The 24916-nt window shown below is 39.5% G+C and overlaps 3 protein-coding genes across 3 annotated transcripts in view; all 3 read left to right on the top strand.

The window, feature by feature from the left end:
- The first annotated feature begins 1994 nt into the window (after window positions 1-1994).
- bud13 (BUD13 homolog) lies at window positions 1995-6250 on the top strand. The gene is given in 12 exon segments (XM_029449068.1): window positions 1995-2041; window positions 2297-2444; window positions 2603-2690; window positions 3929-4013; window positions 4100-4324; window positions 4482-4717; window positions 4829-4915; window positions 4917-4938; window positions 5122-5260; window positions 5371-5552; window positions 5636-5717; window positions 5827-6250. Coding segments are annotated over 12 exon segments (1410 nt in total). The 5' UTR covers window positions 1995-2019; the 3' UTR covers window positions 5921-6250.
- A 2524-nt stretch (window positions 6251-8774) lies between these two features.
- snrnp35 (small nuclear ribonucleoprotein 35 (U11/U12)) lies at window positions 8775-11785 on the top strand. The gene has a single exon (XM_029448844.1). The coding sequence runs from the start codon at window positions 8926-8928 to the stop codon at window positions 9643-9645; it is 720 nt and encodes a 239-aa protein (XP_029304704.1). The 5' UTR covers window positions 8775-8925; the 3' UTR covers window positions 9646-11785.
- A 3424-nt stretch (window positions 11786-15209) lies between these two features.
- The window catches only part of arhgap42a (Rho GTPase activating protein 42a), a 17580-nt gene continuing 7873 nt past the window's right edge, over window positions 15210-24916 (top strand). Inside the window, exons 1-10 of the mRNA XM_029448134.1 lie at window positions 15210-15765; window positions 17878-17973; window positions 18074-18135; window positions 21313-21384; window positions 23041-23142; window positions 23238-23348; window positions 23939-24043; window positions 24307-24436; window positions 24551-24651; window positions 24785-24894. Coding sequence (XP_029303994.1) covers window positions 15612-15765; window positions 17878-17973; window positions 18074-18135; window positions 21313-21384; window positions 23041-23142; window positions 23238-23348; window positions 23939-24043; window positions 24307-24436; window positions 24551-24651; window positions 24785-24894 — 1043 coding nt within the window. The 5' untranslated portion in view covers window positions 15210-15611. The remainder of the gene's footprint in view (window positions 15766-17877; window positions 17974-18073; window positions 18136-21312; window positions 21385-23040; window positions 23143-23237; window positions 23349-23938; window positions 24044-24306; window positions 24437-24550; window positions 24652-24784; window positions 24895-24916) is intronic.

Below are 24916 nucleotides of genomic sequence, written 5' to 3'. Positions count from 1 at the left end.
TCATATGCTCCTCTGTGTTTTGCTCCAGTGTTGCTGATCCCAGCAAAGTGCGATCGGATATTGGTGTGTGTTGAAGACGACAACGACCTGAGAGTAGACTGTCTGATCCAGCCCAAACCCAACAAGATCGCCAGCTATGAGTTCTCTTGGTCCTTAGGAACCAAACAGTCCCTCATTAACACCAATGTGTCCGGTTCATCCGCAGAGAGCCAGTTCAAAGACAAAAGCTACGTGGAGGAGCTGGATCCTCAAGGCTACAGAATGACCCTGACCGGCTTCACAGACAAACTCCCACACAACACCACCTACATGTGCAAAATGTCCGGGGATGTTGCCAGCGTCAATGTGGAGAGAGGTAGGTGGATCGTGTGTGTGTGTGTGTGTGTGGAGATCTGAGTGGAAATGAGAATAAGTGAGTGGGAGACACTTTAGAGAGGATTTTGTCAACTGTTTGCATCCCACTTGTCTTCCTCTGCAGAACAACTTGTCCCGTGTTCAGCCGTGAGCGTGTTTCTGAAGAGCTCCTGCTCCTGGATCCTTTGTCTGCTGCTCTTCTTCTATCAAACACACAGCTAAAAAAAAACACATGCAGGCTTGTGCTGGCACAACCACATCTAACTATGCCTACGCATCTGTCCACATCAAACAGCAATAACACCCACATGTGGATAAGTTGCTGCCTGTAGCTTGCAACTTTATATTTATTTCTCTTTTGTTTTCCTCCCAAGAGCACTGTAATAGTATTAACATGTTTTCTTACCTCTCTTCAACCAGAAAGAATGAAGATGACTCAACAGAAATGTTTAGAGATGTGCTTTTTTGCTGCAGAAGCAGGCACAAATAAACTGAGTAACTTGTCATATAAATATTACTTTGGAAGCTGCAGCATTTGTTTTCAATAAAGGAGTTCCTTTAAAGTGAGTCATTGGTTGTTGTGAATTCAGTGTTCATAAGCGTGGGACAGAACTGGGACACAGATGGAAATAATAAGGTCTGAATGAAGGTTTCGTTTGCTTTTTAATTAAAGCAGAATCAGAATATCTTTATTGTCATTACACTTGTGTACAATGCAGGCTTCTCTCTATGCAAAACAGTAAATAAAGTTATAAAAACAGTAAAAGTTATAAAAACAGTAATAGCAGCCAAGAGAATACAAAGATAGAAGGGGCACTATGTAAATTAAGTTATAACATTTCCGGATCAATAATCTTTATATTAATAAATATATGAAATACTGTTTTACCATTATACTGTCACTTGACTTTGATACACTTTACTTAAAATTTGACAGAATCTTTACACATGTCTATATATACAGTATTCATAACTACTTATTATGCATATATATATATTTACTACATTCCTGTTTACATGCAGTTAATTATTTTTGCAATACTGTCAACGACAAATTAATATTTTATTTATGTTTATATTTTAGCACTATTTTATATCTTAGATTCTCATTTTGCTTTTAATTGATTGCATTTCTTTCTTTCTTTTAAGATACATATTTAATGAGCATTGTTTGAGGGAGCATGAGATCCAAGATTTTCATTGCCAACGACGCTTTTCTGTTTGAGAATAAACATTTGAGAATAAACACTATGAAACTTGAAACCTAAGACACACCTAAATCATCTCTGTTGTAGCCAGTAGGCCCCATTCGATATGTCCTTAAATAGTAAACACAGGTGTAATAATAACATTAATTATGGCCCTGTTCCATTTATTTGGCCCAGGGGCCAGGTATTGTGCACGATGGCTCACTGGAATGGTAGTGATACTCTAAATATAATGGGACTATAATTAATTTGATCAATTATATCTGTGTTTACCCTGCAAAGACATGTCAAAATGGCCACTGTAAATGGGTTTAGGCTATTGGTTTTAGAAGTCATTAATTAGTTAAATTGAGGTCACCTGTGTCTCGGCAGGGTAGGTTAATTAATTGTAGTATAAACACACCTGTACCTGTGAGTCAGTATTGTGGCAAACCTTCCAACCAGAAGACAAAGGTGCATGCCAAGCAAGTCTGTGAAAGGTGATTGAAAAGCACATATATGTCCCTTGTTCTTGGGAGTGTAGTTACATCAATCATTAAGCATTGGCAAAGTATGACACAGCTGTATATCACCAGTCAACTCCCCCTTTATAACGTAAATCAGGGTAAAATGTTCAATTTCAAAAGTGTGGTCATGACACGCAGGCGCAGGCGCACACACACACACGGCAGAATTTCTCAACTAGTATTCGACTTACTGAAATGTACGTTTTTGACCTTCGGTGCTGTCCGTAGTTTCCGACAACATAACGATGGCCGATTCGACTAAAGGACCAGAACTATCTAAAGCTGAGTATCTAAAACGTTATTTATCCGCTGACGAAGATGGCAAGAAGTCAAAGGGGAAGCTTAAAAAGAAACGGCTTAAAGTTCCCGAAAAAGGGTGAGTCAGCGTGTAAGTTTTAATCAAGCTGTTGTCGGGCAGGTAGTATGTGTGTGTGCTAGCATTTAAGCTAGCTGAGATAGCTGTTACTGTTTAGCGCCACTTGTTCTGAGTGAAAAGTGTGTGTACTTAACTCACTTTTACTTCTGTTGTTCTAGTCTTAAAATAGTAGACGATGACATTGACTGGAAACAGCTGGTCACAGAGGAGAACGAGATTGAAGAGGACGAAGAGGAAGCTCCTGTGGTAAGAACTTAGCTAACGTTATCTAGCTGGCTAGCCTGTGTCCATTCATTCACATGCTGTTATTAGCCCGCTGACTTCCTCATCCACACATGTAAACATGCTGTGTACTCTCATTGTATACATGCAATTCTGTAATGACGGGATTATACTATGGTGTGCGATGTTTATTATATTTGTGATGGCTTATCTTTTAATGTAGAACAATTTCATTTCTACAATATGGGCACTATGGCTAAAAACCTTAAAACCTCTATCGTGTAGGTACTTTTAAACAGTTGTATTGGTTTATATTGTGATTAGGACTGCAAACAACCATTATTGTATCTATTAATTGATTAGTCTATAAAAATTATGTAAACCCTTGGTCATTCATTTTGTCCCACCAGCAGTCCAAAAACACAAAGCTAAGCTATTCAATTATGGAAAATCAAGTTATGTCATCGCATTGATGCAAAACATTATTTTTTTTTGAAAAAGCTTTATTTCATTTTCCACAAGTTTACATTTTATAATGACAAACATAAGACATACGTCACAATTATTAGCAATAAAGTGCAGACAGTGCAATGATGGTTGAGGGTTGTATATCAAAGTTTGAGAACGTGCAATGGAAGAATCTGGTCTTTATCTTGAGTTCTCCTCATTCTGAGGTCCGCGAGCACATGCTTGAAGAACATGTCACTGTCGATTACTGTCTGGTTGAGGAACATTGCACATCTGGTCCAGATCTGGCGGATCTTAAAACAAACAATACCGATGGCCCGCTGAAAAGAGTCTCATCTTCCATGCAATAAATCATGGAAAAAATGTTTGTCGTTACGTAGCAGCTCCATGAAACCACAGCTCTGACAGCAAGTCTGTTGACAGAAGTTGGCCACTGAAAATCTCTGATGCTCCCTGAGAAGTTTTTTTTATTTCTTTTTTAAATAACTTCAATGCATTTAATGAGTACCCCATATATTTGATAATAATAATAAAAATACTAATTTTAATTTTAATTTTAAAAGTAAATGTTCAGCTATATAATCTCCAATTATTAATTTAAACTCCGGACATTGTCTTGCCCAAAGTTGCCTGAGGCAGTCCTGCTCATTATTTGCACACCGACTATAATGCTTGCATACAAGCAGAGGTATTAAAGAGATAGATGGCATGGCAAAGTCTATAATGGTTGTCAATATGTTGTCATATCGCCAAATCCTCTCTTGAAACTTAATCTCTTGTGTTTGTCTACTTAGATTGCTGAGATGATTGACGATCGACCAGAGGAGGTGAAACAGCTGGAGGCCTTCAGAACAAGCAATAGATGGAAAGTGATTGGAGGTAATTGCTCTATGCGAACACACTGAAGAGAATTGTTGTCTGTACGCTGAACAAGCTTATTTACATTGAGTCTCCTTTGCCAATAGCTGACGAAAGTGAAGACACAGAAGAGGGGGAAGGAGAAGAGCATCAACAGGCAGAGCCAGAGGCATCAAGCAGGATTCGCCATGACTCTCCAGACACATCCCCCCAAAGAAGAGTTCGCCATGACTCTCCAGACACATCCCCCCAAAGAAGAGTTTGCCATGACTCACCAGACTTGTCACCTTCTAGGCAACGGTCAGGAAAATCAGGGAAGGCACAAAGTAAAGGTGAGAAATGTGATGAGATGTAACTTACTTACATACAGTTTTAAGTTATTCCCTCAGTCAAAACTGGCCTCACAACTTCTTCCACCTGAAAAAGCACTTTTGTATATGAAGTGTTTTTATAAATAAACACTTCACTAAACAATTATTTCTTTGTCAGATTCATCCCCTGTTAGAAGAAATCCCAGCTCATTATTATCAAGTAAAAAACGTTCACCTGATACTCTGGCAAAGAGGGCTCAGAACAGGCATGATTCAGACTCTGACCAGTCACCTCCAAGAAGGAACTCAAAAACAAAACGAGGCTCTGATTCTGACCAGTCGCCACCCAGGAGGCGGCCGCGGGGTGGAAAGGACTCTGATGAAGATCTGTCACCACCTCGTAGGCCTGGCCAGGTGAGCAAAGAGAAGTTCAAGGAGTGATATGTAATTCTATTTGCCTAATATTTCTGTGTGTGTAAGCCATGTTCAATCACATCCATGCTGTTTTTCCTGTTTTCTTCTTAGGATCCGAGGATGCTTTCCGGTGGGAAGGCAGGTCTGGTTTCTGTAGATGTTTTAAGGAAGGAGCAGGAGGAGAACCGGCGCAGAGAAAAAAAAAAACCAGCCACTGGAAGGTTGGTTCAGTTCTTCCTTTTTTTGAGATGCTTTTCCTTTACAGCTGATGATGGCAAGGCTCACAGGATTATTCATATCATCTACATTATCCATGCTTAATCCAAATATATTTGGTTCTTGTAAAGTTGAATATTGCAATCCTCCCAGATGACATTTTATGTCTATTTTCCCGCTATTACTAGATGAATCCCGCAATGCCCAGACTGTGTTCCGAGACAAGACTGGTAAAAGGAGAGATTTGGATACGGAGAGAGAAGAAAAGCTGAAGAAAGCTGGAGAAAAAGCAGCAAAGGATGAGAAATATGCTCAGTGGGGGAAAGGGTACGTCTGCATAACATTTCACATATTTGAGAAGGCTACAGAGTGTGATAGTGACCTTATAAAGATTTGTTGACTTGTTTCCATAATTTAAAGTCAACATGTGTTCATAGGTTGGCCCAGGGCCAGATGCATCAGCAGAAACTTGAGGATGCGGTGCATGAAGCCCAGAAGCCGCTGGCACGTCACTGCAATGACGAAGATCTCGACCGCATGTTGAGAGAGCAGGAAAGGGACGGAGATCCAATGGCTGCGATGCTCAGACGGAAAAAGGACCGCAATACAAAGACACAAAGTAACAAATGTGTTCCCTGCGTCGACTGAAAATGGTTGTTCACCAATTATAGTATATATATTGTAATCATCTTTTTTTTGCAGCCAAACCTCGATATAAAGGTCCACCACCACCTCCAAACCGCTTCAATCTTCTACCAGGCTATCGCTGGGATGGAGTTGACAGGTACAGTGTGTGCGAGTCTGAAAGAGTGACTAAAGGGATGCATTTGTAATTTGATAAATTAATTATTTTTTGTAATTAACAATTCATTTGATTTGTGTGTGTCTCCCAGGTCAAATGGTTTTGAACAGAAACGCTACTCGCGAATCGCAGATAAAAAAGCCGTCCAGGACGCAGCATATAAATGGAGTGTGGAGGACATGTAAGGGCAATTCGAAACGGATGGATCAAGAGCGGAGCTGAAGAGCAGGACCGCTCCTCCATAGAATTAGACAGAAACTAGAATATCTAATCCATGCTGTTAAAACAACTGCAGATCAGACGCATCTACAAATGGACTGAGAAAGATTTTGTTCGCCATTCAAAGTGATTTGAGACTGCAATGGACAGAGTCAGATGATAACAAAGTGATAAACTACAAAAATAATTGTACATAGCAGTGAAGTGACAGCATCTTTTATTATTTTATAATTAAGTTGATGTGGAGCCAATACAGATGTGTTTTTCACTGTTTTAATAAATAATGTTTTTGTAAAGTGTTGTGCCCTGTGTCACAAATGTTCACGTACAGCAATGACATTTGAAATGTACAAGAATATAGTTTCACATTATGGAGCTTTATTGTACTGAATAAAATATAGATTTTTATTTTTATTTGAATGGATAGGATAACTAAGTAGACACTGATGACAATAACATTGTATATTAAGTAGACCTTAAGTGGTGATTGTTTGGTATTTTCTGAGTTCAAGAATGAACTTCCATGATGAACACTAAGCAAGTCCTTAAAGTGCTTTGTATGAAATCATAACAGCTACTGAGCTCACCTCTCAGCAGATGCATCTTCATGACGACTGAGCAAACTCCATCCGCTGATGATCGTGTTTAAACGTTTGAAAGCTCAGAAAAAAAATATTGCGGGCCTTAAATTGGGAATGTTAAATTAAAGCAATTTATAACACACCCATGGTCAAAAAATCCAGAGTTTCTTTAATGATTCCATGAATACCAGGCACATGTGGCAGGGAATTCAAACCATCACTGGATACAAGGCTGCTCCACCACCCTGTGAGGACAACACAATCTTTCTCAACAACCTCAATAATCACTTTGGACGATTTGAGGCACTAAACAACACCACTGCAATGAAAGCTGTACCCCAGCATGATGAACAATCACTGATCCTCGACACAGCTGATGTCCGGAGGACACTGAAGAAAGTTAACCCCCAGAAGGCGGCGGGACAGTATACCAGGACGGCTGCTCAGGGACTGTGCCGACCAGCTGGCCCATGTCCTTACAGACATCTTCAACACCTCGCTGGACCAGGCTATTGCTCCATCATGTTTCAAGTCAGCAGCCATTGTTCCAGTGCCTAAAAAATCCCCAAATCACTTGTCTGAATGATTACCGGCCGGTAGCACTCACCCCCATCATGATGAAGTGCTTCGAGAGGCTGGTCAAGGACCATATCATCTCCATACTTCCCCCACACTCGACCAGTTCCAGTTTGCTTACCGCCCAAACCGCTCCACAGAAGACGCCATCTCCTCTGCACTCCACCTGAGCCTGGCCCACCTGGAGGAGAAGAACACCTATGTGCGAATGCTGTTCCTGGATTTCAGCTCAGCATTCAACACAATCATCCCCCAGCATCTGTTAAGCAAACTGGCACCCCTCGGCCTCAACACCCCCCTGTGTAACTGGCTGCTGCATTTCCTCACCAACAGACCCCAGCCTGTGCGTGTTGGAAACAGCACCTCCAGCACCATTTCTCTGAGCACCGGCTCCCCACAGGGCTGCGTTCTGAGTCCACCCTGATGACCCACGACTGTTGTGCCAGGTTCAGTACGAACCACATCCTGAAGTACGCGGACGACACAACTGTGGTGGGACTCATTAGGGACAACAACGAACTGGCCTACAGGGAGGAGGTGAAACATCTGACAGACTGGTTTCACACCAACAACCTGATCCTGAATGTTGACAAAACAAAAGAGATCATTGTTGACTTCAGGAAAAAACAGCACTGTTACACACCACTCCTGCTCAATGGCACAGCAGTGACGACTACAGACAACACAAAGTTCTTGGGAGTGCAACTCACAAACAGTCTGACCTGGTCCCTTCATACCACATCACTGGTGAAAAAGGCACAGCAGCGCCTGCACTTTCTGCGCAGGTTGAAAAGAGTACAGCTCCCCCCTCCCATCCTCACCAAGTTCTACAGAGGCACCACAGAGAACATACTGACCAGTTGCATCTCTACCTGGTCTGGAAACTGGAACACCTCAGACTGGAAGTCTCTGCAGAGAGTGGTGAGGACAGCGGAGAGGATCATCGGGACGTCTCTTCCTTCCATCAGAGACACTGCAAATAAACGCTTATTATAAAAGACCCCACTCACCCCCACCGCGGCCTGTTCTCCCCGCTGCCCTCTGGCAAGAGGTTCCGCAGCATAAAGAGCAGAACAACCAGATTCTGCAACAGTTTCTTTCCCCAAACCATCAGACTGTTGAACCAGAAATAACTTCCTTCTCCTGAGCAATGTGAACTCCACTCTAATACTCTTAAATGTATATATTTTATACAGTGTATATATGTTATTTCTATATAGTACATTTATATTTTAAGTACACATTTTATTTTATATTTCTGCATTAGCACTACGACACTTTTAAATATTTACTCGGTCACTTTTACAGTAAGCCAGGACAAACGAAATTTCATTTGAATTGTACATTGACAATAAAGTTTTTGATTGATATTTTAAGTCTTGTACATTACAGTATTTGTATAATATCTAATCATTTTGTTAGGCCAATATATACATTTTTTAAATACACAAATGACAGTTGGGGACAGTAATCGGGACAGTAATCGATTATTTGATTATTTGTTACTCTAATTCTGCATACTTATAAACAGAAATGATAAATAACTGTACATCTGTGTTTCCTTGTATAAGGACACTTACCGTGAAACTTCCCAATTGACTATTTAAAAAGTATCTCAACCTTAATTAATCGAGTCAGTAGGAACCTTTAAAACGTGTCGTTTCACTACGGAATATTTTTGTCAATGCACGTGGGACTCCTGGCTCAAGTAACATATTCAACAGGATCAATGGGGATCTGTAGCTAATTTTCGATTAACGTAGCTAAATACTCGTGTATTAGGGAAGACATTTGCAACTTAATTTTGAGCAACAATGGTAGACTGGAGTCCGATAGCGAAGGTGTACGACCCGCTGAAAGCTGGCAGCATCGACGGCACGGACGTGGAGCCCCATGACCGGGCGGTATGGAGGGCTATGGGAGCCCGCTACAAACCCAACAAAGGCGTAGTTGGAGACCCACTGCTCACTCTGTTTGTGTACCGCCTGAACCCCCAAACAACAGAGGACAAACTGCACCAAGTGTTCTCCAAGTACGGAGACATCCAGCGGCTCCGACTGGTCCGGGACATCGTCACGGGCTTTTCCAAAGGATACGCCTTCATTGAATACAAGGAGGAACGGTCCGTTGTCCGGGCCCGCCGGGACGCCAATAAGCTGCTGGTGGACCAGCACGAAGTGTTTGTGGATTTTGAACAAGAAAGGACCCTCAAGGGATGGGTCCCCCGTCGGCTTGGGGGTGGGCAAGGAGGGAAGAAAGAGTCCGGGCAGCTGCGGTTCGGCGGCAGGGACAGGCCTTTCCGTAAACCCATTCACCTCGGTGTCGGCGCTGTGCAGGAACGAGGAGGAGGAGGAGGAGGAGGAGGCGGGGGAGGGAGGGAGTGGGATAGACCAGGTACGAGAGACAGGGAGGAACGGGACCGACACAGGGAGACCGAGTGGAGCAGCAGAGGGAGGAGAGATGACCGGGACAGAGGCAGAGAGAGGGAAGACCGCAGACACGGAGACAGGAGCAGGCACCGGGACAGGAGATGAAGCCCACATTTACAGAACTGGAGATAACTCCAAAGTTCAAAATAAGTCTGTGACAGATGTTTGATCCACAGCAGCTGCCTGCCTCAAATGGAGGTATTTTAAGTGTGCAGTGAAGGAGAGTGTCACTTTTGTGGCTGGTGGTTTGCACACCGGGGACTGAACTATGGAAATACAGATTACTTTCTTTTGTTATGTGTTATCATTAGTTCAGTTTGGGTGTGAAATTGTACCTGGTTGATCAGATTGCACTGTATGGTAATACCATGTAAAGGTGGAGCCATTTTCAGCTGATACTCTGGTAGCTGGTATTTCCCAGGCAAATACAAGTACATGGTTATATAGTACAAATTGAGCTGCAAAAACTGCAATAATACACCATATTAAAAATAATTGCACGGTTCATTACAATGATATAACTTCTTTTTTTTACGATATAGATGTTGTCCAGCTCCAATAAGTAAGGCCTAACAAGCAGTAAATAACACACACTTTAAAAGCAGAATATGCAACTAAATGGACAGAATACTATTATGTTTCTTATACATCTACAAAGTACCTGTAAATCAGACTTAATCTGTTACCCATTTCACACTCTTCATAAATAGGCCTGCAGTGATTCACTTTCTTTCTTGGAACCTGCGTGTTCAAACATGTTGTAAGATTTCCTAAAGTGGGCATGTAGCCTCTCTATGTTGACATATTTATACTGATGAAGGTTTTTGGAGCATTATATTTGGTAAAAAGCCACGTATGAGGGTTTGTGCAGCACTAACTATACCCGAGGGAAGAAAACCAAATAAACCAAAAATAATTTTAACACATTGGTGGCACTTTCCTTGTTCCTAGTTTATAAAATATATTTCCAATATTGTTATTTTGGATTGCATTTTTCTCTGTGAAAGAAGCCAATAAATGTATTTTTTCTATTGGCAAAACAGGACAAGAAAATACAAAAAATCATATACAGATAAGTGTATCTTTGATTATACTTAGTTTGATTTAAAAGTTATCCTCCTCTGTGACTTCTGCTGAAGTCTCAGCTCAGATGTTTGGTCCCTGCCCCTGCCCATTAAAGCAGATCATGTTTCAGTTATGAGTCACTGGGTGGATTGTTTTCTCTCAAGCTGACCGCAAGTCAGTCTGAAGACGTCAATATGAAATGTTAAAGGTCTGGTGTTAGAATGAGTTCATTAAGTCTTATCCGGTGACTCCATGCACTGGACACATCATCAGTCCATTAGCTCATCAGATTGACCTGCTGCTGGGAAATTCATCAATGTTGCCTGAGAAGAAGCTAAACCTGAGAATAGAGTTTGTATTGGATAGAACTAAGTCCTTAGTAACACTGATGTAAACAACAGCAACTGAAGAATCGGATTGCACAACTATTGACTATGCACACTGTGCTGGATGTGGTTAGGGAAGGAGAATTCAACACTGAAGAGATATGTGTTAAAGTGTTATTTATAAGACTGTAGTATTGATGCAAAGATACACACGCAACACAAAACTGGTATGATTTTAACTGGTTTATAAAATTGGGTTTATTAATGTGCACTATGACTATAACAAGCTTGGATTGATCCATTGATGGAATTAGATATGTGCTGCCGTAAAAACAATATGACCATGATCATCTTGACATTCTTTTATTTATTTATTCATGTTTGGGTGTCTGGACGAGGCCTCTCAGCACATCGTGGGTTCATGATGCGCCAACCAGGGTAATTCTCTCTTTGCACAGTGCTAAAGTCGATCCTGTGAACCAAAACACACACACTGATGAGCTGCTCTTTTTACGTTCAGCTGTAGTATATTGTCCTGTCGACAAACTTGATCTCACCTAAAGGCCGGGTTGATGCAGATGTTGTCTGGCTGTGGGAGGGCAGGTGTTCGCCTCCTGCGGCAAGAAGACTGAGGAGGAAAATCCTTCTGATACTGAGACTGCATCTCTGTCGTGTCTTGTTCCTTTGTCACTGCTGTCTGATCATAGTTGCCTTCTTGCTCGTCCTCGCCTGGTTTCCAGTCTCTGCTGCTGTTTCCTCTTCCTGTTTGTTTGGCACCACATGATACTAGTCTTCTTTCATTTTGATAAATGCTTGTTTTTGAATATTAAATTGTCATACCATTTTAATTATGATCCTACTCTATAATGTCATATCTTAATAAAGCAATTTTAGACTTAGATTTCAATTTACATTAAGACTGAAGGCTACACTCATTATCCAGCCAGTACTTTGCTATGAAAGTTATATAGTAGTTATTATAGTTACTATATTTAGGTCAGTAAAATTCCAATTTATTTTCCTTCATGATAAACAAGTAACAGCATTTTTACATTTAACCTTATATAGATGGTTTTCTTTTATATTAGAAATATTAATTGCTGTATTATTATTTAATTATAGTAACTGTATGACTAATTAAACCTTTAAACAAACACTTTTCTTACCTCTACACACACTAAACAACACAGACTGTCTGGCATTTCAGCACTGAAACACTCATATGTCCACAAATAGGCTACACAACTCTCACGGCTTATCTTAAAACAGATAAAAATGAGTTGAGATAAGAGTGCAGACCTTTGCCTCTGTCTTGTTGTGAAACGGGTCTCAAGCGGAAAGCTTCTCGTGATGTGGTCTCCATCTTAGCGGGAGTGTCCGGGTAGAGCAGAAATCCTGGGGAAGTCAGGACATGCCATGGAGGGTAAAAGTGCCCGATTATTGGAAATATTTGGGCACTTTGAGAAGTTCAACTCAGTTAATGTTTTCAAATTCCTTTCTTTTTAAACAAACTACTTTGGAGTAATTCTAGTCAGCACATCACTGCTGGACTAACTTCACTTAACATTTGCTGAAATCCTTCCAATCAGGTATTTTTATTTTAGTATTTGAGCTGGAGAACCCTCAGCCAAAACGCAATGCTCGTTAAATACGGTGATGTCAGCCGTGGCTCCTTTAGGCCCACTTATTCTGAAAGCAGTAAAAAATAACTAACCACAATAGCACATTGTTTAATTGTTTGTCTTTGTTTATTAAAAAATGTCCCTGAGATTAAAGCAAACTATAAATAGTGATAATTTGGGATGTTTATAGAAGGAACCCCCATACTCTATCTACTTAATCTTCTATTAAGTCAAACCTTTATTGTTCTTATTGTCTTTTTTCTTGTCATAGAGGCCATCAGTCTTCAAATCCAATCAATATACCACATTTATTTGCAAAACACTATGAGAAGCATTTATTCTATCTGATCCACAATATATTTGAACAAAAGATTCTCATGAAAACAGAATAATTTGGGACCATCACAGTTGAGAGTGAGTCATCTCAGGACATCACTAACTCTGATGTCTGATGCTGGGATAGAGGAGCACAAACCTTTACCTGCCACTGTCGGCGGTTCCCCCCTGTAGGGTCGACTGCTCAGAAAGAATTCATGGTGGCGACGGGGATTTCGTAGGTCGGCATTTTGAATAAACATTTGGTCTGTTGGCTCCTGGCTGTGCTCTTTGAACTACCAGCTGCTCTGGGGTGTTTGGTACAACCAATGCTGTAAAAATGACCACAGTTTTGCTTATTCAGTAGTACCGGTAATAGAAAATAGAAACAATGTTTCAAGTGGGCATGTGATGATGTGAAATTAAAATTTAACAATTATCCTGGCAAAAATAATTGTGATTCACAATATTATCTTGATAATTAAAACTTCAAACTATTAAAAAGGCATTCAAACATACTGGAATCTCTTAGTCTTACATTTAGTTAAGAAACAAATATTTGTATTGCATCACAGATAAGTGAAACAAACTATCAAACAATCTTAAATAAGGTAATCATAAATCATAAAGTCCCCCCTGCATAAATAAAGGATTAAATAAATATTAACATTGAGTGAGACATTTATTTCTTACATGTTAATTCCTGTATTTTCCTGTATCAGGCTCCATTTTTCACTATGATAGCGAGCTAGACAGCTTTTTCAAGTCACTCGTGAGGATATTCATGATTATACCCATAATGGAAATTCACAATTTATTTGGAGTGTTTTTTATTGCTATAAAATCCTATATTGTGCCATCCCTAGTCACCTTCAAAATATCCAATAACAACCAGTATAACACCTTAGCTCTGAGGAGAGTTATTTAATTTGTTGCTCACCTTACATGTAGAAAAAACAAGCTGTGGTGCAATTCTGCAGTGTTTCTCCCTATACTGTCTCTGTACTGTGTGTATGTTTGTAAGGCTATACAAAGAGCTACCTAAAGCTTGTTTACTGCAGTAGTCATGGTGTTCAATTCTTCTCCAGTGAGTGCCAGATACAGTAGTTACCAGCTGGGCACCAACAGAGAGCTGTAACATGGTCTGTTATGAAAGGTTTTGAAGTAGGGCGGAACAGAAAAAACGGAGACACTTCTCAGCAAGCTGCATGGCTGGGCCTTTTTGTTTGAGGTAGAGTGTCTAAAATGTCATGTCTTGCATCAGTGGCTCAATTAAGATGTACAGTAGCAAGTGTAAACACGATATAATACATTTGCAGTTGTGTTAAGTCACACGCACTATGCTGTCGAAACAAGAAAACATGTTGTGTATTCAGTGGTCGCTGTGGAGTATTTGGCCAGCACTCAGCAATGCATTGTGCCTCCCAGTGTTCAGCTGGCATAAATCCAAACTATATTTTTTTCACATTAGAAGGCCTGTTTTAGCCTGTAACTTTTCAGTAGGGAACTTTATACTTGTACTTGTATACATGAACATAAATCATTTAACCTAATTTATTCCAAGATATTCTGTGGTGAGTATGTTCCTGCATTTTCATTCCTTATATAGTCTACTGGATAGACTACTAGTCTATGTGTGTTGTGGGCTGAAAGGGGTATAACATGGCTTTAACTTGATCTGTCACACACACACACAGGATTTTAAGTGCATTATGTATGTATCAATAAGTATGAGTATGTCTCATTCATGATTTAGGTATCGTCTTGAATCCCATACAAAAGACCCTGCACAAGATTTAAAACAACTTATAGATACCAATTTTACATACACTTATACATTTTTGTTAAATCGTATATTACTTCAACTATTTATAAATTCAAACTATTTATATCTTTATTATTTGTCTCCCTCAATAGTTACTGTCATTATTATTATTATTATTATTATTATTATTATTATTATTATTATTATTATTATTATTATTATATTATCATATCATCATCATCATCATCATCATCATCATCATTATTATTAGATTATACTATAATTATTATTGTTATTATTATTATTGTTGTTATTGTTATTGTTATTGTTATTGTTATTATTATTATTATCATTATTATCATCATCATCATCATTATTATTAGATTATACTATAATTATTATTATTGTTATTATTATTATTATTATTATTATTATTATTATTATTATTATTATTATTATTATTATTATTATTATTATTATTATTATTATGACGAATTTGGCAAATTTTGCACTGAGGCGCCAGCAGGAGTCTCCCGTTCCCATAGTAACAAGCCTTCATTGAGAGCCGTATCTAGACGGAGTTAGCAACACCGACTTTGCCGACCAACATCCAACATTACGCTCTACTGCTTCCTCTTAGCTACTGGTACTGCTTTCTGTATCAACTAAAAGGCCACTAAGAAGTCAAAGCGACGTTATATTTGAACATATTGATTTTAAAAGGGTAGAGAAGCAGCGCAGAGCTCGTCGGATAGCCTAGCCAAACTCTCTGTCACAGACTGCTGTGTTTTAGTGTCCGGAAGTTCGGAGGGGAAAAAAGTGAGAAAGGCATGAAAAAAAGGAGCTGGAAGAAACTTCTGACCAACTCTTTTCTCCGAGCCCATTGAAACACTGTTTTCTTCGTAAATCTTACCGAGGGGACGGTTAACGCGACTAACTTTAGTTCTCTAATAATTAGCTTTGTGCATTAATTTATCAATGGGTCTGCCGACGCTGGAGTTTAGTGATTCTTTCCTGGACAGTCCGGAGTTCAGAGAGCGGCTGCAGTGCCATGAGATAGAGCTGGAGCGAACCAACAGGTTTATAAAAGACCTCATCAAAGATGGAAACATGCTCGTATCTGCCCTCAGAAGTAAGTACACGATGATTATTAACTTTTTCAGAGTAAATGTGCGTGTGGTGTTGCATTAAGTTACTCAACTAGTTGCACGGTCTGCTGCCTGATAACAGGGCAACCCAAGGCCATCAATTCAGACAAAGCCAGTGACGTGAGTTTAGCCTAGCTTTAATGGCTAAATACATTGGATTGTGTTGGGTGGTATGAGCTGCACAGTTAGTTAGGTAGTTACAGTGTTTATGCAATAGTGTCCATGTCATCCAGTGGTGCAATGTAACTAAGTACGTGTACTCAAGTAACGTTAATCTGAGGTACTTGGACTTTACTTGAGTATTTCCATTTTCTGCCACTTTCTACTCCTACTCCACTACATCTCAGAGGTAGATATTGCACCTTTTATACAAGTACAGCTGACATGGTAATGAAAATAATCATTAGTTACAGTTTTATTTAAAATAGTTCAACAGTCACAGGGGACATTTTTTCTGGAGAATGAGTACTTTTACTTCAATAGGTATATTTTCCTGATATCACCTACGTACTTTCACATTTTCCATGCAGGACTTTTACTTGCAGTGGAGTATTTTTACAGTGTGGCATTCGTACTTTTACTTAAGTAAATGATTTGAATACTTCCTCCACTACTGATATCATCATACAAGACGAGATTAAATGTTTTACTTATCATACCATGAGCATAGGTTAGACCTTACATGTCCTTGTACGGCTTTATATGCTATTTTGCAATTGGGTGATGCAGTGTTTTTTCTTTTACCTAGAATGAAAGGAAGAAGGAATGTTTCAATTTCAATTTCTATGATCCGTATCCTCTGCCACTTGAGATGCTTTCAGGGGCCCCAAAAAACCTGCAGACTGTGTGTCAACTAGTTTGTTGAAAATGTTCTAAAGCACAGTATCCACCAGGGCTGCAACTAACAATCATTTTTATTATCAATTTCTTTTTGGTGCAACAACTTGTAATGTCTGTTATTTTGTGGGTAATCAAAAAATAATTTTGTCAAGATTCAGAAAACAGTGAAACATGGCCATCATAATTTCTCAGAGGCCAAAGTGACGTATTGCTTGTTGGTACAAAACCCTAAAATAGTCAATACAATTCTACAATTATGTAAAACAGACAAATCCTCAGTGAATCCTCACTTTTGGAAAGGCATGAAACAGCATTTATAAATGAATGCTGTAACTAAGATATTTGAATACATTTTAGATTTTGAGAATTAAGGGCCTAATAATTTGTTGACCCTATAAATAGCAGGTGTATTGACACTAATAGTTAAAGTGTTTGACTTACTGATGGTAAATTAACTTTTCTGTCTCCCAGCTGATGATAATAAATATAAGAGCCCTGCTTTTCCCCTGTGTCTACAAACAGCACTGAAAACAGACATTTTAAAGCACCAGAAAACAATAATAATACTTTGGTCCACATTTTGTGCTTTTAATTTAAAATATGGAAACAACTTAATTTAAGTTTCCAACATAGGATGAAGCTGTTCACAGTGTTCCGTCTTTCATGCATTTGACTTGACCACAGTTCTTTTTCCTAATCTCCAGGCAGTAATCTGCTATAAACTGCTACTAAAGGACATTTTAATGGTTTTATTATCAGTGTATATAATGCAAGGGTGGGATTGAAAAAGTGCCTTACAGCCGCTGGCATGCAGACCGGTATTATAGGTGCGTGAGTGAGAGAATGCAGCCTGGTGGAGCCAAGTGTTCATGCACCTCAGAGAATAAAAAGTGGTATTAAACTCTATTTTTGGAGTGTTGTTTGGACGCATAAACACATGTGGAGTGGAGTTTGTTGCAGGGTGTGGCTGTTTCTTTACATCAGACTTTGACACCTCATGTCTTGGCAGTGGATGCGATTCAAGAGACTTGTAGGAAAATTTGTTAACAGTTTATTACAGGAGGGAATAAGTGATGCTGCTTGTAGCCTGTAAAGGAATGGGAGCTTTAAATTCTTACGACCAATAATGGCAAACTCATGAGCATTCTTGTGCAAAATATGGAAATAGTAACACTATATTAGTTATGGCAATATTACAATTGTTGTACAGTACCTGCTTTGAATGGCTGAATTAACTTCTTTCTGTTTTTTCTCAGGTCTTTCTCTTGCTGTTCAGCGGTTCTCTCAGTCTCTGCAGGAGTTTCAGTTTGAATGTATTGGAGACGCTGAGACTGATGATGAGATCAGTATAGGTAAGATCAAAATGTCCCCAATGATCAAGAAAACAAGAAGTTGACAATTCAAAATATATGAAATATGATCCACATTTGAGGTGTAACATTTCTTTTGCAGCTCAATCCTTAAAGGAGTTCTCTCAACTCTTGAGCACCATGGAAGAGGAGAGAAAACGACTGGTAAGAAAATGTGTGTGTGTGTGTGTGTGTGTGTGTGTGTGTGTGTGTGTGTGTGTGTGTGTGTGTGTGTGTGTGTGTGTGTGTGTGTGTGTGTGCGCGAGAAAGAGAGACAGACTAGAAAGAGAAAATTCAGGTTAATGCTGTACATTATAGAAAAAGAAAAAAGGAAAGTTTCAAATTGAGGACATCCTGCTGGTTGTGACCCTGAGAGGCCATTTTAAATTAAGGGCTAGTGGTATACAGTAATAGGACAACTAATTCTATCTATGAGTGCCATTGTATTTTACACAATGTAAGGCTTTGTTCTTATTCATTAATGAGATTTAGGAGTGTTAACTTTTCGAGATATTTATGTCTATTTAAAAAACAGTCCAACAACAACTTTGAAAAGATATTCACAAAAGATTTAGACTTTTTCTGACTTTTCTTTGTCTCTGTACAACATCCTTCTCTACATAATCGACGTCCATAAAGTGGTTGTGCTTGATATACTGTATATTTATTTTACTGGGAATATAAACCACAGACTTTTGAAGGGCGCCAGAAAGAAATGATACAGAAAGGATTCTCCTGGTTCAAGTCATCTTGCTCTGAATACACCGTTAGATCAAAAGCCTCTTCTAAACCAAATAGTTTTCACCAAACTGAACCAAAAGTTTCCAGGATTTCAGTTTGAAAGTTACAGTCTTTGTCAGGCACCTTTATTTGATGCACCACTCTGACTTCCTCAAGGCTCTTTTCCTACTCTAGTTTCCCAAAAACTCTGATTGACACATTTATTGTGAACTTTGTGCCTCCGGCAATGTGTGCTCCGTTGTGATTCGGAAAAATGTCTTTGACTTACAGACCCTCGATCAACCAGAGGGCTTTGTGTGGGAGTGATTGGAGTCTGGCACAGTCTGTGTGCAGGCAAACCTCTGTGCATGTGCATCGTATGTGCATAGACCGCTACCTTATGCATAGCCCTCTGTCTGTCTGTGAGTGTGTGTGGCTTTGTGGCTGTGTGCATGGTCTTGTTACAGAGGAACCATGTGGAACCTATTCTGCCAATTCCCCTGTGAGCTGAGGCTGACTGCCTGGGAAAGTCCATAAAAGGGTCTTGTGTGTGTGTGTGTGTGTGTGTGTGTGTGTGTGTGTGTGTGTGTGTGTGTGTGTGTGTGTGTGTGTGTGTGCCTGTGTGTGTGTGTGTGTGTGTGTGTGTGTGTGTGTGTCTGCTCACTCTTGCTTGCTTGCTTGCTTTCTTTCCCTGTGTATGTGTGTATTTGAATTGTATGCTTTTCCTCTGCAACCCTGCAGATAGCTCTTAACCTTTACTAATACCATCATTATTGAGTTAAAGGGCAATTCCAGCTAATGGGTTCCTCTGAAATCCTTGCCTGTTCAACCTGAATGGACTATTATTACAGTTTGGCAATGCCCTTCAGTCTTTTGGTGTTCAGTTTCATCCTGCATATTGTAATGTGATGAAAAAAAGAGCTTAGAAAGAAAGGAGACCTTCCTTTGGGTACTGGCGTGGTACTAAACTGAGGTGAAGTGAAAGTCATGATGCAGGGCTTGGAAGCTATTTAGAGTCTAATGCTTAAATCAACCAGACAGAACAAAGCAAGACGTGACAGAGATTGTATTATTTAGACTCATGACTAAAGAGGGCTGAGACTTTGTCTAAACACCAGAGCACTGATAACCGCTCTGTAGCCTTCCTTACTGCTTGATTCAAGTCTCAACATCAACCACAAGTTTCTCATACTGTACTGTACGGCCAGCTGCAAAAATATTACCACAATTGTGTCATGATTATTTTAGGTTTGAAGGTTTTCTGGTGAAATTTGCATGTGTGATCAGATGAAATGTTATCCATACATTCATCGTGCCCAGAGATTGTGATCCGCTGAATTTTCATCTCGCACCATCATTTGTATTCATCTATCTGGTTATGAGTAAATATTTGCTTAACTAAAGACATCCCCATGATCCTCAGCTGTAGTTTGTGTTTAGTGCTAATTAGCTAATGTTAGCATGTTAACACTTTAAACTAAGTTGGTGAACATGGTAAACATTATATCTGCTTAGCACCCGAATGTTAGCGTTGTCATTGTGAGCATGTTAGCATTGGCTAATGTTAGCATTTAGCTCAAAGCACCAGGATGTTCGTAATTGCAGCCTCACTGAGCCGTTAGTAGGGTTGTAAACTCTTGTTTTCTGTGACTTCAATAACAACCACAGAACAAAGCGCAAAGTCCACAACATGATCATGTTCATAATGTTAGATAATAAACAGGTTACACTGACATTAACTGAGGCTTATACAGGGTGTTCTATCATGTGTTTTTCAGGGATGGGTTGATAACCTTGAGTATCTGAAGATAGCGATACCAATCTGATACTTTCTTTTTCTTTCTCTTAAACAACTAAGCTGTCAATGATACATTTGTATGGATGCACTTTACTTAACATGCCCATCTAAAAATGACCATGCTCAAACAGTGTAACAAATATTCTACTCCCCCTAAAAGAAGAAATACATAGCCCACAACATGACTCAGTTACGCAATACTGCTGCTTCTTTTTATATTAACGTTTGCTGTGTGTATTTTTGATTAGTCAGCACGAGCCAAATATTCAAAATTTAAAGTTCAACCTTGTACAAAAGTTTATATCTGAGTATTTAGAATAACAATGTTAAATAATGTATATAACTCAGCACTCAATGTAGCCTATACCTCAATGACAGTTTTTGGCAGATAGTTTAGGGTAATGGATGGCATCCCTAATATTTTTGGTATGTAAACAGGAAGTAAAAAAAACACAGGTACGGTGTATCATTTGAGAGATATTACATTCCTGAGATTGGCTGTTTCAGACTGAACGCTTTTCCCTAGTATAAATATTGCCATACAAAAGAGTTGCCTATTGATAAACATCATATTGATGTCTTCATTTGAAATATTTAGTTTTTCTCATTGTTTAATGTCAACATCTAATCTCAAATGAAGCAGACATGTCAAGAAATGTCTCTCTTTAGCACAAAATTGTCACAAAAATAAAAGACAAGCATCAATTGAGCAATCAGATAAGTAGTTATATAAAACACTGAAGTCACCACTGCAGCCCTCATGCTCTAAGTATTTATTGTTATGACCTACTTAGCTGACTGTATTTTATTCTTTCTTCCCTCAGATCCAGAACGCTGATGACGTCTTGATCTCACCGCTCGAGAGGTTTCGTAAGGAGCAGATTGGAGCTGTTAAGGTACATCTGCAGTTGTTAAAATCAAAGGGTAGTGGAAGCTGAGTGAATTATCAACACAAATGAACAGAACCAATAAACTTTGACTTACAGTATTTTACTCACAGGTGATATTTAACACTTCACACAGTCTCTGCTGAGGTTTTAACAAAGCCAATATGTGAAGTTCAGTTCATTAAGCGTGCTGCTTGTTAGTGATCTAACACTGTGGGTGGTGATCAGACAGATCATCCTGGTCTGGTCTCAGTCAGTCTCTCAGTCAGCATTCAGAGAATCCAATTTGTTTAGATAAACGACAGATCACAGTCCAGTGTCAGTAACAAGGTCATGGGAACGGACGCTGGGAGGGAAGACAGGGAGCGCGTCACAGACAGAGAGATAGTTGAACTCAGTGAGGCAGTATCAACAGAAAAGCAAGTCTGGTGTCTGGTTTCAACAGCTGTCTCAAGTCTTATAATTCAGTTTATCTCATTTTTGTCTCAGACCGAAATTAAAGATAGCAGTGGCGTGTAGTAGACAAAAAATAGAACTGGTCACAGCTATGACTAATCCTGAAAGTGAAATCACAGCTCATTGTTGAATCGAACAGCTCCTCAGCCTGTAGAATGTAGCAGAAGTGTGTGAGCGTCCACACACTGATGTTGTTGAGCAAAGAGTGGTTGGACATGTGGCGTTTGGAGATGCAGCTGTTTTGGAAAGTAGCTGTTGTTCTAAATATTTTGGCAGTCTCTCCTCACTTAGATTATTAATGGGCCCTCTGTAGCACCCTCACTGTGGCTTCTCTGATTTGTGGCAATTTGGTATTTTTAACCACGCTAGCAGCAGGGCTCTGTGGAGGACAATGCCGGTCTGTTGGTCAGTTGGTCGGACTGAGGTCCAGCCTGAAAGGATTGGGTGGATTGCCTTGAAATTTGGTACAGACATTCATGGTCCCCAGAGGACATTAGTTAGCATTTTTGCACTGCTGCTTCCCTCATCTGGAAGTCAATAGTTTGTTTGAATGGGTTTTTGGTTTGATTCCTGAAATAAGGTCTGTCGTTAACACAATCTTAAGAGATTTTTTTCTACGACATAAAATACCTCAGTAAACATGTGGTAAACATGGCAAATATTAAACCCGCCTAACATCAACATGTTAGCACACTGACTGTTTGTATTTATTTATAAGGTAGTACTAAAAACTAGCATGGGATGTCAAGTCAAATTCTTGTGTTATTTACCTATTTTTTGATCAGTTATTTATTGATTTAAATAATAAGTTTGCAAGTTTTAAACCATTATTTAATTAAATGATTAAGTTCTTGTATGGCTGCTTGTGTTCCAATAACAATAAATACTATTGTTTGAATTAATTTAGGAAATTTATAAAACAAAAAAAAGTAGAAAAACATGTTATATTCCTCAAAGTAAAGCATATTTAAAACAATCTTTTGACATTGTTATCTTAACTGCAGAATCGTATTTGCACTGGTATTAAAACATTTTATCGCACGTGAATGAGACGTAAAGGACCGGTGAGAGCGAGATATATTCAGGCGTGATTTCTCTCTGTGTTATTTAAAAAAAGTGAACTTAAAGTCCTTTATTAGCGGATGTAAAATTTAACAAGTTTGCTTTTATTTATTGCTAATATCCTTTCTACATATCCGTCTTCCTCAGGAAGGAAAGAAGCAGTTTGACAAGGAGACAGAAAGATACTACTCAGTTCTGGAGAAACACCTCAGCCTGTCCTCCAAAAAGAAGGAATCACAGCTACACGAGGTAAATCATTAGACTCTTTCAAATGTACACCAAGTTCCTCTCACACGTGTTAGGTAACAACAATTACAGTATGAGTGTTTCTGTTTTTGTTGTAGGCTGATTCACAGATGAGTAAGGACAGGCAGGTTTTTTATGATGCATCGCTGCAGTATGTCTTCAAGATCCAAGAAGTGCAGGAGAGAAAGAAGTTTGAATTTGTGGAGCCGGTGAGTTCACGTACATACATTATGATCCTGTTTATCTGCAACTTTAGCACAATTGAACAGCCTTCACAGCTCTGACCAGTAGAGGCAAAACAAAGTCACACACACCACACCATGTTTCATCACAGGAAAATATGACTGATGAGTCTATGTTGTGCTGCATGTAAACAATGACGTAAACATTAAGTCATAATTGCAGCTAAGCCGGTAATGACCATGTTTGTGCATACAGACATGAACATGGAAACAAAGCTAAGCCAGGTTCTGAAAAACACACATTACACACACTGTTTGGCCGGTGATAAAAACGTTTTAATCACAGATATCAGTAAAGCCCACTTCCTGTTGCTGTAGAAGCACTTCCTGCATGGAGAACTCTTCCGCCTGACAGAGAGGGGAACTCTTTGTTGATGATTATATAGGAGCAGCAAATCAAACAACAGCTAAAGTGTGTTTTTTTTCTCCTATTGAGGCCATTTTCATTGATTGAGCAGATGACAGACAATCATTCTTTTCTAATCCTCTCAATATACTCTATACTCCTAAGACCCCGGCTAACATTTTTCCTGCGTATTTCTCCCTCTGATCTCCAGTTATTAGCCTTCCTGCAGGGTTTGTTTACGTTCTACCATGAAGGCTACGAGCTGGCCAGTGAGTTTGAACCCTACAAGCAAGAACTGCAGTTCAACCTGCAGAATGTAAGTGTATGTTTACTGCAGGCCTCTAGAGTCGAGAACAAATGTGGAGCTGATATCACTTGTTTTATGTGGTCTACCTGACATTAAGAAAATGTATTTAAAAGTCACTTTCGTCTTGTGTCTCGCATTACCTGTCCCAAAGTGGAAGCCTCACACACCTGATACTCCAAGCATGTTGAACTAGGCCTGGTCGAGAACAGACTCGCATATTTTATTTGTTCGCAATCCTTCTTTCAATGCAGTTTCTTATGTATGTTGATAAGGCTCGCAATAACTTTGAAAGTACGCGTGCTGAGGTTGAGAGGCTGATGAAGAGGATCCGGTCTGCAGAAGAAGACTTCAAAGCCCCCAGTTGCTTTACCATGGAGGGATATCTGTATATACAGGAGAAACGTGAGCTCTCCGTCTCTCTCTCTCTTTCTTATGTTGTGAAGCAAATCAAATGCCAGAATTACCCAATTAGGCTTTCTTTTGTGCACCTGCATGAATGTGTGTCATGTACTACAGGTCCATTGGGCAGTGTGTGGACCAGATACTACTGTACTTATGAGAAAAGCTCCAAGATGTTCACCATGAGCAACACAGACGCCAGACCAGCCAGCAGACAGGTGAGCTGGCAGCACAGATGAATAGTCACATGTTACATGTTTCAGCTCAGAGGTTTTCAAAGTGTAATAAAAGTATGACATAAGTTGTCAAAAGAAGATCACGTAGAAAACTGTGAATGTGTGTGATTAACAGAACGGCGTGGTGAATGGGACACCTGAGATGTTAAAGCTGCGCTCATGCGTCAGAAGGAAGACGGAATCAATCGACAAACGCTTCTGTTTTGACATCGAGGTGGTGGAGAGGTGAGAGGGGAACGATAGACGT

Source organism: Cottoperca gobio, chromosome 14, assembly GCF_900634415.1.
Source record: "Cottoperca gobio chromosome 14, fCotGob3.1, whole genome shotgun sequence".
Lineage (NCBI taxonomy): Eukaryota > Metazoa > Chordata > Actinopteri > Perciformes > Bovichtidae > Cottoperca > Cottoperca gobio.
The sequence above is the reverse complement of the archived record's forward strand: the minus strand, read 5'-3'. Positions and strand labels throughout refer to the sequence as shown.

Bases quoted from the DNA above. Each gene is read 5' to 3' on its own strand.
- snrnp35 (XM_029448844.1), top strand. From the start codon at position 8,926: ATGGTAGACTGGAGTCCGATAGCGAAGGTGTACGACCCGCTGAAAGCT.